This window comes from Rhinolophus sinicus, chromosome 3 (genome assembly GCF_057876585.1).
Source record: "Rhinolophus sinicus isolate RSI-liver-muscle chromosome 3, RSI-T2T, whole genome shotgun sequence".
NCBI lineage: Eukaryota > Metazoa > Chordata > Mammalia > Chiroptera > Rhinolophidae > Rhinolophus > Rhinolophus sinicus.
In genome coordinates this window covers 23,015,508-23,033,611 of record NC_142503.1, presented here as the reverse complement: position 1 = coordinate 23,033,611, position 18,104 = coordinate 23,015,508, and the positions used below count along the sequence as shown (strand labels likewise).

Genomic DNA, 18,104 nt, shown 5'->3' with positions numbered 1-18,104 from the left:
TGTTTGCTTTTTAGATTTCACCATGAAAGATGCTGTGTGGATCTTTGTAGCTGTTCTTTCTGCTGTCATCGGTTTGATTATGGTCTGGGTAGTGGCTTTGAAAGGCTACAGGTACTCCATTGTCTATCAACCTTCCTCCCAATCACAGTGGTCAGGAATGATGGTAAAAAAAAAAACAAACAAGAAAGAAAGAAAGAAAGAAAGAAGGAAAGAAAGAAAGAAAGAAAGAATACAGAGATGATGGAGGATAAGCACCTCATTTAGCCATTAGAGCACTGCATACACCCCTTAAAAAATCTTCTATCAATGCTAGCAAAAGTTGCAAAATGCACTCATTTGTAGCTGGTGCTCTTTGCATCAAACTGCAGCTGACAGTTGGGAAATAGTAAAAATCTGTCAAGAGCAGCTAAAATCAAGAGAAGTAAATAGTCCAACGAATTCACTAGTTTCAAAATCGCCTCCTCAGTTAGCCAGAACTAATTTTGATGTTGGCCTCTAAAATTATGAGTTGTCTTCACCATTGATTGTCCGTTTCTTGTAGCCCCAGAACTCCTATAGAGGCCAGGCAACAGCTATTTAGAAATAACACTAATCTTTCGGAAATTACTGAATGAGAAGATGAGTCATTTATCCTATCTCACAAATTATTTTATAGCATGGTGACCTGCATCCTTCCACCAGTTCCTGGGCCCAAAATTAAAGGATTTGATACTCATCTGCTGGAGGTAAGTGCCAGAGGTGGAGAAGGTATTATGACTCACTGCTTTGTAATACTTACCTTCACATATGCACACACAGTCTCCATCAGTTCAGCCTGGCCGGCTCAGTCATCCTTACCTCCTTCTTAGCATGTGTGTTTACAGAAAGATGTGTGTTTATTATCAGACACTAAAAGTCAGAGGGAAAAGAAAGAAAGCCAAGGAAACATGAAAACACATAGCTAGATTTACCAAGTCTATCCATAAGCACATACGTAAACATTTTGTACAAATAATCAATTTAGAAAGAGGGTAAATATTTTGTTTAATCCAAAAGAGGGACCTACTATGACTCCCTCTATCATACTTTGGTAAAAGCGTTTGCTTGAATGTTCTTCACATAAGGCCGTCGTAACAGGATATCCTGTCAGAATATCCTGTTGCAAGTTTTGCTCTGTTTGAGCATTCTGTTGAGCCTGGATCAGGGCCATGGGGCTGGTATTTGCCAGGGCCCATTTAGTCTGATTCAAGTGGAAATTAAATTTAAGTGTTTTGAAAGAAAAGAGGGGTTAGGACATTTTAAATTTTTCTGCAGGTTGTAATATATAGTTTCAATTTGACCTTAATACTGATATATATAAAAGTAATTACCTTTGTATTATATCTCTTTACCCAGCCACTGTAAGGCTAAGAGCACAAGAACGTGAGAAGTGGGTCCCAGAGAATTTGGCTTGACAGTGTTCACTTTGCAAATATCAGCGCAGGGACTAGCACTCCAGAACTTGAGCTCCTAGTACAGTGCTCTCACCCCACTGTCCAGTCTGTAGCACTGACCTTCATAGAACCAGAGTGAACATCTCAGCTAACTAAATTAACTACTATCTATTTGACATTGTAGCCATAGAAACTTAATGATAAACTTTTTTGTGTATCAAAAAAATGGGTTTTTTTCCTCAATCACATTAACTCTAACTCTCAAAAGAACCCTCATATGGTAGTTTTTCTCATTTTACAAATGGAGAAACTGAGGATCATTGAGCAGCCTGTCCCAAGCCAATACCCTTTAGTAAGTGATAAAGCCAAGGTTTAGGCACCAGTACCCGACCTACGTCAGAGGATCAGGAAGAAGAGTGGAAAGAAAGAGAAGGCAGGAGGGAGAGAGAAGGAGAAGAATCGAGATGAGAAGGAGAAGGGAGAGGAATAGCAGGAGAGGGAGAGAATATGTGTTAGCAGGAAGAGAAGGAGGAAGGAGAAACGAGAAGAGGGGGAGGACGCAGAGTAGAAGGAAAGGTAAAAGCAGGATAGGAGGAGAAGGGAGGGAGAAGAAGGGAGAAGTAGGAAGAGGAGAAAGAAGAGATGAGAAGCAACTTACTACTTCCAGACTCTAGAAAGTAAGCAACCAGCGACCAGATCTCAGAGCCAGTGAATCCCAAAGTGGTGAAAGCGCGTATGAGCGCTGTGATTTTAGATATTTCGCCAACTTTTCTTATTTAATGATTTTATGTTTATTATCTGTGCACATACTACTTGCCCATTAAAGTCGTCGTATTATTGCTTAGAGAGAAACTAAGTTAACATCATGGATTGACTTAAGAAAACCATTAGATGTGTAGTAGTCTAGGAAATGATTAAATATGGCCGGGTACACAAGTGTCTAAAGTTTGGGAAATTCTGCTAGGCTGTTACCACATCCCACCTGCTCAGGGTCATGAACACAGGCTAGGGTGTGATGCTGATTAGAAATGTTATGACGCTAACAGCCATCTCTCCATTTGATAGAAGGGCAAGTCTGAAGAACTACTGAGTGCCCTAGGATGCCAGGACTTCCCTCCTTCTTCTGACTGTGAGGATCTGCTAGTGGAGTTTTTAGAAGTCATCGACAGTGAGGACCAGCAACTGATGCCAGCCCATTCAAAAAAATACCCGAGTCAAGGGGTGAAGCACACCCACCTGGATCTCGACAGTGACTCTGGCCAGGGCAGCTGTGATAGCCCATCCCTCTTGTCTGAAAAGTGCGAGGAACCCTGGGCAAATCCCTTCCCGTTCCACACTTCTGAAGGCATTGAGAAGCCGGAGAGTCCTGAAACAAATGGTACCCCCACCTGGGAGCCCCAGAGCACAGGCCTGGAAGGCAAAATGCCCTATTTCCATGCCGGCGGATCCAAATCAGCATGGCTTTTACCACAGCCCCCCAAGCAGCACAACCCCCGATCTTCTTACCACAACATTAGTGATGTGTGTAAGTTGGCCATGGGCACAGCAGGTGGATCATGCACTTTGGTGGACAAGACAGATACACATGCTTTAAAATCCTCAAAAACCACTGAGACTGGAGGGGAGGAAAAGGCAGGCGAGCAGAGGGAGGTTGAAAGCTCTCATTCCCAGACTGACCCAGACACCGCATGGCTGCTGCCCCAGGAGGAAACCCCCTTTATTTCTGCCAAACTCTTGGATTATGTGGAGATTCACAAGATCAACAAAGATGGAGCCCTATCACTGCTCCCCAAACAGAAGGAGACCAGCAACCAGACAGAGACGCCCAGCACTCCGGAAACCAGCAAGGAGTACGCTAAAGTGTCCAGGGTGATGGATAACCACCTCCTGGTGTTAGTGCAGGGTCCCTGCCCTCAAAACCTGGCTTTGTTTGAAGAACCAGCCACAGGGGCTCCATCATCCCTCCAACAGAATCAAGCTGAGAAAGACCTGGCCTCTTTCACTGCGTCACCAAGCAACTGCAAACTCCAGATGGGTGGGTTGGACTACCTGGATCCCGCGTGTTTTAAGCACTCCTTTCAGGGATAGCTTGATTCATGGAATGATAGGCTAAAATGTGATTTGGGTTTTTTCGGGTAACACTAAAGAGTACCTGAAACGCACTCTACTAGAGAATGTGCAAAAATGGGGTTAGGATGACACTACTAAAACTCACGCTTCACTCCTGTTCACGCTCCGTTTTCAACCCGTTGCCTCTTTCTCCGACAGCTGATTCCAGAACAAATCATTTTGTTTCCTAACTGTGATTTGCAGATTCACTTTTTATTGTTAGTTATAAAGTTATGTGTTCCATGAAATAAAAGCACTGTGCTTAGTCTCCTGAGGGACAGAGCCAACAGGTATATCTTCTGAAAAAGGCTTTCATGGTTTGGTATGTGACAGAAGGAAAGGAAATAGTGAAAACAGTTCACCACAGGAAAGTGATGGATACGAGACAAATGCCATGAAAACCAATTGCTTAACCTTTGCACTCCTCTTCCATTTTATTAGGATTCACCAACTACATTTTTAAAAAGAATGCATTCCAGAACACCTGACAAATTGTTTACATCAGTTCCTATTACCTTAGTCATATACTGCTGATATGCAAGTAAAAATGATGCCTGCATTTTTTTTCTTAAAATACTTTGGATTTGTTAAACATGGATTTCCCCACCACCACCCACTCACCCACCCAAGGGGGGAAAAAAAAACAAAACGATTTCATTCTAAAGCCTCTAGAGGTTATAGTTTTGGAAAGTGGAATTTTCTTACACAAAGAGGCAAATGAGTTTCATGTGGTAAATCCTTCTAAAATGTTCTCCTGCTTCACTTCAGAATGACAGATAATTTATTTTATACCCTGGACTTCCCTTAGTGAAAACAAAATCCCAAAAGACTAACTTTAATTTAAAAGACCATCACAGCAGCATGTTAATGGAGATACTGCCTTACTGTACATACAAATTCTACTTTAATACAAACCCATACGCTTAACAATGTATTTTGAAGACTATTTTTCTATCACTTAGATAAAATAAAAGACTATTTTCTATGTTCCCAGTACAGCTGTTTACGTATTCAGTGGGTACAGTATTTTCTGCTCTGAGGCCATAATGAGTATTTACAGTACATAGTAGCTGTATGCAATCCCTGTTTGTGGAGTCAAATGCCATACTAACCCAAACCCCACTGAGGAACATGAAGTGGGTGACTATATTCAATTTCCACCACAGTGTGGTATAGTTTATCTGATTCTTTTACCTCTGGGATACGTTAAACAACCACCACCAACCTAGAGTTTTAGAGCTCTCTGCAGACCAGAAATTACTCCTCCTGCAATTTAGGGCTACTTTGGAGCTTCTACTCTGTGTGAATATTCATGAAGCCACTAAGAAGAAGGAGAGGGGTGACGTCTAACATACTGTTTTAGCAAGAGGGTTTTTGTTTTGCCTTGTTTTTCTGAGCAATCTTGGGCAACAAAGAAATTTTAAGCAAAGCCAGGAGTTATATCTCTCTGGAGTAGATCCACTTGCAAAATCTTGGCAGAGGCAGAGACAACACTCATGTCAAAGTGTCCAAATAAAAGTTCTAAGAAACCTAGGATCTGTGGAGTGGTGGGAACAGCTACAAAGGGCAGGCGATAGTAGAACTGTGTTTCCCCGAAAATAAGACCTGGCCGGACAATCACTTCTAATGTGTCTTTTGGAGCAAAAGTTAATATAAGACCCAGTCTTACAGTAAAATAAGTCTGGGTCTTACATTAATTTCTGCTCCAAAAGATGCATTAGAGCTGATTGTCCAGCCAGGTCTTTTTTTTTTTGGGAAACACGGTAAGAATCTCCAAGTCAGTTCCAAGGCAGGCTCCCAGGAGCCATCAAAAGCTTGCAGCATCTCCACTTTAAAGACAGTGTCCATGACGCATGGAACTGCCTGTCTCTATTTTTCATTTGACCTGATGGCAAATCCATCTTCCACATCCACGCACTAGCTGGACATAGAGAATTTGAGTTCACCTCTGTGAGTTAAATATTCCACCCCAATAAGCCCATGTTGACAGCAGTTAGACTCAGAGGTAGCCTGAGGTTTGAAAGTGAACACATTGCCAGGGCTCCCAGGATTGCAAAAGTAATAGATCTGAGGCTGTATTCTCCCAATATATAAACATCTTAAGAGTAAGGGAAATATTTGGGAAAGTTGTCCAAGTTTATTCAATTCCCTAGATTCCTGTTACTCAAAGTCTGGTCTGAGGACCAGTTATAATGGCGGCACCTGGGCACTGCTTGGAAATGCAGAATCTCAGCCCCATGCGCCAGACTTACAGAATCAGAATCTTCATTTTACTAAGAGCAGATGATGTATGTGCACAGTGAGGTTTGAGAAGCACTGCCCTAGATGGTCACTCCCACTAAAGGTTAGTTTAGTGCATGGAAACTCCTCTCTTGGAAAGAATGGTCAAGTCTGTTTGACTTGCACTGAACAACATGGTATGTAAGCAGAAGGCATGCTTTTTTAAATCTATTAGTAGTGCAAGAGCCACATAATGGTAGAGAATGAGCTGCAAAAGTGCACACAACTTCCAAGAGAGTTGAAGACATAGTCTAGCTTGAACAGCAGTGAGCAAAGACTGTGCCCTTCACAGCCAATACAGACTGATGTTTTTCCAAAAGAGTCCATTCTTTGCCCAGATGTCTATCACTCTGATAGTTCGAAAATTTAAGAATAATCTGTTTTTGATGTCGAATTTGGCATATATGAAAAAAAGTTATGGCTAAAGACTCAACTTGAAGTAAATTCCTAAAAACCACCAATTAGCCACTCCTTAAGTAAAGCCAAGACTATAATTCTATGGTTAATAAAGACTCTGTATTTGAATTAAGTTTTTTCAGGGTCTAGAATATTTCATATCAAGGAGACAGCCAGTCAAATGGGAAGGATGCATTTTAGGGGTTCAAGAGCCCCAGGTTCTAGTCCTAACTATGTTGCCTTATATCAATCCCTCTTCTCTGGGCCTCAATTTCCTCTAAAGGAAAATTTGGGCCAAATAATCTCTAATGTCCTTTCAAAATCCAACTTTTTAATTCCATGACTCACTGAGTATTTTCTAGCCAAGATAATCTAACGAATGCCCTGTATCTTAATGAAGCTGATAAGTAACTGCTCTTCATCGTAGAAATACAAATACTCTTCAGTAACATGCTTACTGCAGTTCACTCTGAAATCATCAGTTCCAAGCGGCCCTAACATATTGCACATGCATTTTACAAATTATGTAGATACAGTATCATAGTCCAAGATTATATGCAAATATGTATGTAGAGAGAAGAAGCATAAGGTTGTTGTTTTTTTAAGACATATTGAAAGTGGCTCTAATTTTTAGAAAATGATCTTTTGCTGAATCAAGCCATGCTTACTCCTTCCTGAATCTGGCAGCCCCAAATCTCTTCTTATATCTAGCTGCAGGTTCTAGTTTTTTTTTTTTTTCTCTCCTGTATTATGAACCAACATTGCACAGTTGGTTTAAAGAACCTTATGTTCTGAATTACAAAAACTCATATTTTTGTAAACAAACACGTAAATATTCAAATTACAAAGCATATAGAAATGAGATAGCCAATAGGTGATTTATGGAAGCTTATTACCTAAACTGCAAAATGTTCTCTGCTCAGTTTTTACAAATGGGTAGTAGGCACCTCAATATGAATACAAGTCACTATAAGCTGTGTCACCGACCTTTGACACACTCTTCATTCTTCTAAGTGCCTAAGGCCCATCCTGCTAGGCAGGTATGTACTAAAAACTTGCTTTCACCGGTTCGGTCCAAAGTGGGTCAATCCCTCAGCATATGTACAAGATCAAGGAATTTGGCACCTTGTCCTGTAGTGACCCAACTGAATCAGAGAACCGTGTAAGTTCACGAGCAACCCGAGGCTGGGGGGAAATCTGGCTCTTTCTCGAAACCCACTGCTACCCCTCACTTGCAGAAAGACTTGGCCCTGCCTTTGGTAACTTTCCTATGTCCTTAGAATAGACAAGAAAGAAACAGATTTGTACACATTTTACAAAGTGCCTTTCTTTACTTTCATATAAAAAAAAAAAAGTTTCCTTTTTACAAGACAAGTGTGTTGATTGGAAAGTAAATTTTACGTTTTTGCGTGTGAATGAATGGAGAAGCCAGAAGAGAATGATGAAATGGTCTAAGGTCCAACCAGCAACTGTGTAGCAGTTTTTTAAATTCAGTGTTTCATTGAATTACCACAGAGCGGATGTGAATAGTGTAACTTCCTTTGTCTGAAACGAAATTGACTCTAGCTAGGATTTTGAGCTCAGCCTACCACCCCATCTCTCAACGTAAAAACATACGGATGCACTTTTGAATGGCTTTGAATTGCATGCCTGGGCCTGAAAAGGACAATGCCCACACAGAACTTTATACTCATACAAAAAAATGTAAATGACTCTGGATTACCATCCCCAGTGTTGCTAACATAGCTTTGCCATTGATAAAAGTCTTGTGTACTTCAGTGAACAAATGTCTTTTTCTGCCTTTTCAGCTCCAGCACAATAATATCATTGCGAGGGCAGTGGGCTGAGCACTCAATTTCCAGGTCGAGGTCGCATTGCTGCTGCTAACCAGGCTAAGTGACTACGCAAGTCCTTTAAACTTTAGCCACCAGTTTCCTCACCTGTAAAATAAGTGGGTTGGCCTGAACTCCTTCTAAGACCTCTTACAGCTCTAACCATCTTTGATTTCTCATGAACTAAGTAAAATCCAGGGGTTCTGGTCAAAGGCCCGAGCACACTCTGGAAAGCACTGCTGATGTGCCCTTAAGCTGAAGCAGTGCAGTGTGTGGTTGTAACAGTACTGGAGAGAAAAACAGAGGTCCGTTCCTCCAAGTCAGGGTGACTCAACATCCTTGCTCCTCGTTTTCTGATTATAACAGCTGTCCATACTTACAGGCTGTTTAGTCTCTCACTCCAGGGCATACATTTTTCCTAAGAGTTAATCATGTGCTATAGCAACCATAGGACGTGCAAGAAACTAAATTATTCTTAAACAATGATTATGGCCCTGCAAAAGATTGAATCAAATGTTAAATCGGCCACATAGATATCAAGGCCCAGTTTGAGGGTCACAAGTTACCTCATTCAGAGATTTCCATGTTTCGTGATTCCAGTTCAATTCATCCATTAATAAATTCAAAGGCTATTAATAAATTCAAGCAACATTGATGACTCAGTCTTGCAGGTCTTAAACAGAAACTTAAAATTACAAAATAATTGCTTGAGAGCACATGATCTAACCAGAAGTTCTATTTATAATTATGGCCTGGATGTGTTCCATGATTAGCATATATACCATCTGCAAATGAAAGAAGAGCTGTCTCCCCAGACTTGTGCTTTTCAGGAAGGTGAGTTTTGATCTGAGACCCTCACTGTATCTATTTCCACGAAAGGAAAAAGATGGAAAATAGGACATTTCCAGAGCTTTGGGCATCTCAGGATTCCACAAAATGTAGAGAGTAGCCTGCTAAACCTAAATGTTATTGGACAGTGGTGGGCATATGGTACTGTGGGTTATGTACATTTCTTACCTGTAAACTCAAAACACCACTGTTTTGTCCACATTGATTCCTTTGATTTATGCTCTGATTTCAAGTCAGGAAGAATTGGGACGTGTCAAGTAGAAAAACATATCCCATTTATGTTGTTGTGGTCAATGAATGGAGAGGACCTTAGGTAGTCTTAGTGTATTAGTCAATTTTTCCCTCCTTCTGATTAAAAATACAAAAAAAACAAAAAACAATTTACTCTCCAAACTTCGGTTACTGAAGTAGTAATGCCAAACATCATCTTTAATAATTTGTGGTCAAATTATGCTTCACCTGGATAAAGTTCGAAATACAGTCTGAGTTTTTCCATGCAAATGTCACAAGTCCTAGGGAAAAAAACCTTTTTGCTATGGTATCTGAAATTGAAAAACTACACGGCAGAGATACCTCTGAGAAACAATTTGTTCTATAAAATTTCTGATTAAATGATTTTGAGTTTTTCAAAGTAACTACCTCCCCTTTTTGCCCTAAAGTCCTTTCTTCAAAGCTGCTTGTTGTTTAAAATGAAAGATGTCACATCTCATGCTTTCACAATTTTTTTCAGTGGCATATTTGTTGTATTTGCCGTGTGATATTCCTGACTTTAAAGTAACTATTATATTTTATATTATAGTACTTTATGCGGTTCAAAAACTATATATGACTCATTGAACTATATAATCCTCATATTGTGAAACTCATCACATTTCATTGTAAGACAAATGAAATAATTATTTAATGACTTACATCTATCCATATGTAGTTTCAATATGATTGTGTCTATATCTGTAAAACAAAACTAAAGAAAATATGTAATCATATAAAGGAAATATGTGAATGTACTAATTCTTCTTAATCTTTGTCTAGAAGTATGTAATGTGCCGTTGTACAGCTGATCTGGTCTGTCATGTATTTAAAGTACAACCAACAAGTGTTTAAAAGTCAATCCTTCAGCTTTGCTTCATGTAACCTTTGATACTTTTTGAGTGTTATTTGCATTCTGAGGCTTGCTTTTGTGTTTGATCATTCAGTTTTAAAAATGTAAGAGTTTCATGTGGAAACCAAAGCAATCTAGAACTAACCTGCTGGGTGATCTGTGTCTTCTGTAAAGCCATATTGAAGTCAAGACTATGTAATAGCATAAGGTTACATATTTTCAAAGCTACCACTACCTCTGCTTTTTCTCTTCCCTAGGAAAGGACAAGCAAATCCTTGAACAGTAAGTGGGAAATTTGAAGTGATTGTTACACTAAGTTGTTGGATGTTTTTTGTTTTTTGTTTTGTTTTTTACATGAGAGTACACCTTCTAATTCACCACTTTGCAGGTTTATGCTAGGTTGTCTCAATGAGACAACGTTTTTCTTTTTACATTTAATAAAAATGATGAGAAATAAGGCTCAGAAAGAGTACATAGTCACCAATGAAAACCCAACAAAACCAGAGCGCAGATTTTTTCCTAACTGTAAATCACCTCAAGGTGAATGCTGAAAGTCATGATGATATTATCTCTCACAATTTGTTTCCCCTAAACCTCCCTAGAAATGAATCTTTCCCTTATTTGATTTTAGCCATCAAATATATTATGGCGTGTGAAAAATTGATCATGTATCAGAAATGATCTTGTTTTGATTTTTAAAACTCATTTCGACATGGACTTATTGTAATGCTGATTTTTTTTTTTCTTTTTAGCCTTAAGACTATAGTCATCTGATCTGTCTTGCATTTTTAATTCTGTAAATCTTTGATTATTGCACATCATCCATTCTGTTTTCCAGGGATTTATTCATTTGACTCCTTTCATTTTGAGGGGACAATATGGACAGTTAAGTCTTTGTCAATAGTATGGAAGAGTATGCTAACTGCTATTCTCCTAATATTTTTATTTTTACTGCACACGAAAAACAATGCTTGCCAAACTAAATCTTAGACATCCCAGTATAACATGGTCATTATGTTTCTATTCATGTTGAAAATTCCCAGCTCAGTGCCTGGCTCAATAAATGTTTATTTTCCTTGCCTACCCTTCCTCTATTTTTTTTTTTATTTTTTTTTGACATAGAAATGAGTAGAATAACGTGTGTTGCTGAAGCAACTTTCTTGAAGAATTTTTGCTGCAAGAGGATTTATAATCCATAAATTGTTTATGTAAGTTGGACCAAAACTATTTTCCTCCTTTATCTTCACCCTTCCATGTGATTGCAAACATAATTTCCCTCCTTTACTCATCCCTTTTACGTGAAAAGCTGCTAAAACAAAAATGAGATGGAACCATGAACAGGGGGGTCAAATCAGAGAAGCTCATTTAAATACTGTGAAATAAAGGAAAGACCACACCATTCAAAAATAATAAAGGGATTATTTTGAACAGTATAAATCATCCATGTTACGAACAACATCATTTTTGACAAAATCCATCAGATTATGTGTAAAATGATAACCTTTTACTTTTAATTGATCTAGAGCTAGAAATCTTCCCCTACTGTTCATGCTTGTATTACACAATTATGAAATGATATGGGGTTTTGCTTTACAAAGTCTCTGCCTCCTAATTCTCTAATGCCATGTTTTACAGACAATGAGAAATTTTTTATGGGTCACGCTCTAAAACTTGGCTTCCATCCAAGAAACACTGAGTCTCCCGTGCTTACATTAGTGCCATCTGCCTTTAACACTTGGGCACACTTTTACTTTTAAGCTCCAAAATTGGGAGTGTCAATTACCAGGCACTACATTCATATAATTTATGAGGAGCTAGAGAAGTACAAATATGCAGCTAGTTTTCCAAAATCATTGCATGTGCTTTTCTGAAAGAAAACAGAAATTATATACTGCCACATCGTGCCAGGATCGCATTTGAAACTTTAACCCCATCCACTTCCTATGACTTACTAGCCAAGCTTTACACGTTATAAATCTCCCCTATTTTTTTAGGGGTTGGGAGATAGGACTTCCATTTAGTAGAAACCTTGAAATCTTGGGGACGGGGAGGAGGATGAGCGTGGAGGGGAGTACAGGAAATGGGGCTATTGAAAAGCCTGACACCAGGGACCTTACCCACCACAGAAGCAGATTCTTGCGGATTTACCTCTGGGAGTACTCTCCAAACCATGCAGATGAAACTGAGCCTCTGATGGATATTGCAAAATATATGCTAAACGGGAATTCTCTCTGCAACCTCCCCCACCAAACCCACCCCTCAACTCCAGCTGCCCGTTAGTGCCCTATTAAGTATTTTTCTCTTGTTATGATCAGGGTCACATTAAAACGTGCGCTTGCAAACTGACTGGAAGCATAGATATTTTTATGAATGTGATAAAATATTTTTTTAAGACAAGGCTAGGGACATAAAGCAAGTAAAGCACCACATAAGTGTCTGATGGTGAACACTGGTATACGAAAAGAAAGCTCAGGAATTTTTATTACTGTATTGATAAATGTGTTTGAAAGAGTTTGTAAATGTCACAGGTACATTTTTAGGGGTGACACACATTCGTTCCATACGTTATTAAAAATGACAAGATGAGCTTAAATGGCCTTTGCTGATAGTTTTACTTCACATGATCAATACTGATGTTGTTACTGAACCATGTAACCTCACGATGCATTTTTCAATTCTTTTTCAAACAACTGCTTTTGCAATGGTAGCAATGCTTCGTTTAAATTGAATTAATAAATTACTTCCTGAGCAATGGTTTTTGGAGGTTCTTTGAATGTACATATGAAACATGTATTCCTTGAACAAAATGTAACTTGGAGAAATTTTTTCTTTGCTTCAACAAACTTATTAGGGTGTATTGTTTAAAAGAAGGAAAGAACAACATTCTAAGTTTCTCTGGGAATAAAATGCACTGACGTATACTAAAATATTTGTTTTAGAACACTCCTCCGAGGCATTTTTTTTCAGGCACACATTTTTTGTGCTTGTCTTTCAACACACTCTCCAATTTTATTTTCCTACTCATTCTAAATCAAAACTGACATCTTGCTTGCAGGCCAACTAACTTCTACATCTCTTCTTTCCCCTAGTCTTTATTTATTTGCCAGACCTGAGACTTAAAAACGCAAACGTGATTAGAAGCACACAGAGCTTCCCTGGGCTTTCTGGGAACAACTAAGGACAATCAAAAAGAGACTTTCCAAATCTGATACACAATTCACGTTCCCAAATGAAGCTTAAGCCATATAACTCACTGCTAAGGATTCACACTTTATTCTGTTCACATCTTCCTACCTATAATTACCTTCCGTCTTCACTTACATCTCCAGCTGTGACTTAATCTTTCATTTACGATTTTTTATTTCTTGCATAAGATATTTCACACACACTTGAAAATTACAGAGAACACTATAACAAAGCTCCCTTAACCAACACCCAAATTTCACAAATATTAACATTATACCATACAGTTTACCATGTGTTCCATACCTTTATTTTTAGATAAATGAAATATCATAGAGCCAGTATTTTACATCCCTCAATAACCAAATTTTCTACCTTTCTCTCCAGCGGTAACGATAATCATGTAGCCATTATATATCTTTCCTGGCATTTAAAAAATTAATTTACCTCATATATATGTATCCATAAACAACACATATAATTATTCTGGGTGTTTATGAATTTTCCATAGATAACAGCATTTATTATTGTGCAACTTGATTTCTTTTCATTCAGCATTGGAGTTTTGAGATTCAAAAACTCTAATGTATTGGTTTTATCTGCTATGTGCAGTTGTACCCATATATGCAAATTATTTGTTAACCCCTGCTTAGATCAACTCTCCATTTCCACTATTATAAATGACTCTGCAATAAACATTTGAGTGCAAGTCTCACTTTTTGAGTATTTGCAAAGCTTTCTTGAGGATATACATTGAGAAGTGGAATTATCGGATCACATAGAACACATATCTCAACATTTCCTCAATACTGATAAATTGTTCCCCAAAGCAATTGTCCTCATGTAGGAGGTTCCATTCCCTCCTTAATCATTACCTGTCAGATATTTTAATTTTTTGAGAATTTGCTGATCATAAAATGATATATTGTTGCTATTTGAATTTTCATTGTCCTAAGGAATCCATTCTGTATCTGAAGAACTCATCCTTTCCCTGCTTATCTTTTATGCCATCTTTGTCATCTTCCAAGTTTCTGCATATGCCTGAGTCCAATGTCTGGGCTTCTATTCCAGTTCAGTGGTTGTTTATCTATCACTGCCCTGATGGTACCCTCATTCTATGCAGTCCTGCTATCTGGTAAATTAATTCCCGTACCTCAATACCTTCTTCAAAATTATTCTAGTCATTCTTGGCTAGAAAATTCATCATATGAATTTTGAGATAAGCCTACCAACTTTCCTAAAAATTTGTACTGGGAGTTAAATCACTGTTAATTGAATTTATGTGTACTTCTGGGAAACGCTACATCTTTATAATATCATGTCTTTCTAATCATGAACATGGTATATCATTTTATTTACTTTAGTATATGTGCTGCCGAAGCAAGCACAATTTACTTTAGTCTTTCATAAAGCTTTATGCCATTCGTGTGTTTTATTAGATTCATTGCTAGGCACCATATAATTTGTGTTGCTATAGTATCTTTCTAAAAATTATCTTATTCTAAGTGGTTGTTACTTGTATGTAGATACTATTGATTTTTTAATATTGATCCTGTGTCCTGAAACCTTATTGAACTCAATTATTAGTTCTTATAATTTGTAGATTTTCTTAGATTTTCCATTTTTACAATTATATGATTAAAATGTAATAACTGGTTCTTGTTTTCTGGTCCCTATTCTTCTTACTTCTTTTTTTTTTATCTATTTCTTGGGGTTGAATTTCCAGTACAATGTTGAATAGAAGCAGAGTAGTAGTCATTACATTCTTTCTTGTTCCTGACTTTAAAGAGAATCCTTCTAAATGTTCACCATTAAGTATAATGTTTCCTGGAAGTTTTTGCAGATACCCTTGGTAATGTTAAGGAAATTCCTTTCTATTCCTAGTTTGCCAGTAATTTTTTTATCTTGAATTGGTATTAAATGTCCTCAAAATTTTTTTCTACATATATTGATACGATGATGTGGCTTTTCTGTTATTCAGTTAATATGTAAATTATTACACAGAATTAATTTAGAGAAAATACTTTGTTACACTACCCTCAAATTCTTGGGATGAATTCTTTTTTATTATAATATATTTTTGCAAACTTTGCTGCATTCAACTTGCTAAAATTTTATTTAAGATTTTTGCATTTATGAGATTCATCTTTTTTGCTACTTGAGATATAATTTTCTGAGGTGATTTGTAAGGAAATTGAAATCTTTTTCTAGGGTTATGGAAATTCCTCTTTCTCCTCATAATTCTATCAATTTTTGTTTTATATATTTTGAGGCTCTATTATTAAGTGTATATAGATTTAAGTGTTCAGTCTTCCTAATGAATTATCCCTTTTGTTGTAAATATGATGCCCTTTATCCTTAATGATTCTTTTTGTCTCAAGATCTATTTTTTTATATTAATATTACTATACTAGCTTTCGTTCTAATGGTAATTCTCTAATGAGTCTCTTTCCATTCCTTTACTTTCGACTGCTCTATGTCATTACGTTTTAAGTGTGTCTTCTACACACAGCACATACAATATTTCTCCTTTACCCATGGTTCCACTTTCTACAGTTTCAGTTACATGCAGTCAACAGCAGTCTGAAAATATTAAATGTAAAATTCCAGAACTAAACAATTCATGTTTTAAATTGTACACCATTCTGAGTAGCATGATGAAATCTCACGCAATCCCTCTCCGTCCTGCCTGAGACATGAATTATCCCTTTGTCCACCGCACCCATGCAGTATACACTACCTATTTGTTAGTCATTTAGTAACAATCTAGGTTATCAAATTGGCTATCAGAGAGGGAGAGAGACCACATTCATATAACTTCTATAATTGTTACCACTGTTCTATTTTATTATTAGTTATTGTCATTAATCTCTTACTGTGCTAATTTATAAATTAAACTTTATCATAGGTGTGTATGTATTGGAAAAAATAAACATAGAATATATATAAGTTTCAATACTACCTGTGGTTTCAGGTATCCACTGGGGATATTGTAATAAACATATCCCTCTTTTAATGAAGGGGGCTATTGTAGTTAGATTTTGTTTTCTCATTCTATTTACAAATTTTTCCTTTAGATGATAAATCAGTTACATTTCTCTCATCTGGTGTACCTTTCCTTCTTTTTTTTGGCAATCTAAATGGCTTTGCAATTTGCAATTTAAATCAGCCAATTTTATAGCAATAATTATTATAGGAACAAGATATAATTAAAGATCCTAGTCAGATAATTTGTTGTATCTGAGGGCCCAAGTTTAGGGGCAATTCTTTCCCCATATGGGAACAATCCTGGAGCCAAATTCTAAGGAATCTCATCCTGCTGTGATTGGAAGAAACAATGTGCTTTGGTTGTGAAATTCAAGGGCGTGAACAACTGGAGAAGTCCAACTGGTAACAGAGGAGACTATGCACAAAAATATTTCTGCCATACAGTCTACCAAAAAGAGACTGACTTGGATATTCATGAGCCTCCTTTTAAATACAAGTCTGCCCCAGTTAAGTTAACTGTCAGTCATTCAAACATATCCATTATGAAACAACATTTGTTACGCATTGTGTGCCAGGCACTGTGCTGATACAGTCAGCATTAGGGGCATGCTTTCTCCCTCCTGAGGACGGCAGTGCAGTGGGGAGGCTGGGTAACCCATGTGCCCCCCAGGTTTCACCAGACTGACTTTTGAAAAATATTAAGTCTATTAACTCCAGATGAGCCTTGTCCAAACAGTTTGTCCTAATAAATAAATGAAAGGACTTTGCACCATTTTTCAAGAAAATCAGGCCTGCATGAAACTGATTACAGGGTTACAGTACCTGAGCCACTATGCAGTTACTCTCTTCTAACACACCTGCCATCCCTGCACCTTGGGCTGAACACCCTGCACATGCCACCCTTTACGGTGCTTTCCTGTAGAAGACAATGCCTGTAACATGCAGTTTCATGGAAAGTAGGATTCATCTGAAATCCTCATAAACTTTTTCCATTTCCTCAATTCCATGACTTCTAAATGAGTTAGTAAAGGGAAGGGATCACTTTGGTAAAACTGTTATTTATTTTCTTCCAAGACGCTGCTCTGTTACTGGCAGCAGAGCTGGGAGCAAAAAGCAAAGTTCAGTTATACCCTGGACTCAACTGATAAATCATTGATGAACCTGTGTTTAAAAAAAAAAAAAAAAAAAAAAAAAATCCTCCTCTATAATCATTAACATGACAACAGAATTTCCATGATTCCTCACTTGCCAATTATCTTTTTTAAAGATACATGCAACCAAATTCACAGAAAGACGACAATTCTGTGGATTTCAGTATTTAGATAGTCCTGAAAAGCTATTCCTTGAGCTAGACTTTACCAGAAGAACTGATAAATAAGACGGTTAGTTCAGTTGGTTAGAGCATGGTGCTAATAACACCAAGGTTGCCAGTTCAATCCCCGCATGGGCCACTGTGAGTTGCGCTCTCCTTAAAAATAAATAAATAAATAAATAAATAAATAAATAAATAAATAAATAAATAAATAAATAAATAAAACATGTTGCATCAACAACAAAAAGTAAGTTTCAGAGATAAGACAGGGCGATGAGTTCAGTCCAAGTCCCTGTGGTGAAATAACCTGGTGAAATACATTCTGTACCTTCAAAGTAATGCATTATCTGGGAAATAGAAAAAGCAAGAGGTTGATGTACGGCGCCTCCTATTTATACCACACTGTACACTGGGGTAGCTCCTCATCTCGACCTTTCTGTAAAATGGAGAAAATTACACCTGATCTGCTTGATGAGGAGAGAAGAAAAAGATCCAGAGTAGATGTCTCTGAAAGCCCCTTCTCACTGACAAATAACATCTGTTTAACAGGAATGTTATCTGTGAACTTAAGGTAGGATCTTAGGTCGATATTTCAGGTGACTCTTAAACTGAAAATGATGATCTGGGGGGAATCTAAGTTT

General features: G+C 37.6%; 1 protein-coding gene and 1 long non-coding RNA gene across 8 annotated transcripts in view; one reads left to right on the top strand and one right to left on the bottom strand.

The window, feature by feature from the left end:
- PRLR (prolactin receptor) overlaps positions 1 to 11,063 on the top strand; it is a 151,326-nt gene extending 140,263 nt beyond the window's left edge. For all 6 annotated transcript variants that reach the window (XM_019737295.3, XM_019737293.3, XM_019737296.3 and 3 more), the window contains 3 exons: positions 15 to 111; positions 656 to 725; positions 2,478 to 11,063. In XM_019737295.3, the coding sequence (XP_019592854.1) occupies positions 15 to 111; positions 656 to 725; positions 2,478 to 3,500 (1,190 nt within the window). In that variant the 3' untranslated portion in view covers positions 3,501 to 11,063. The remainder of the gene's footprint in view (positions 1 to 14; positions 112 to 655; positions 726 to 2,477) is intronic.
- The window catches only part of LOC141570725 (uncharacterized), a 53,621-nt gene that overhangs the window by 15,679 nt on the left and 19,838 nt on the right, over positions 1 to 18,104 (bottom strand). Inside the window, exon 1 of one of the 2 annotated variants that reach the window (XR_016020604.1) lies at positions 779 to 1,336. The exons of the other annotated variant lie outside the window; for it this stretch is intronic. This is a non-coding gene — a long non-coding RNA (uncharacterized LOC141570725). Of the gene's footprint in view, positions 1 to 778; positions 1,337 to 18,104 lie in introns of those variants that run through there. 2 annotated transcript variants of the gene reach the window in all.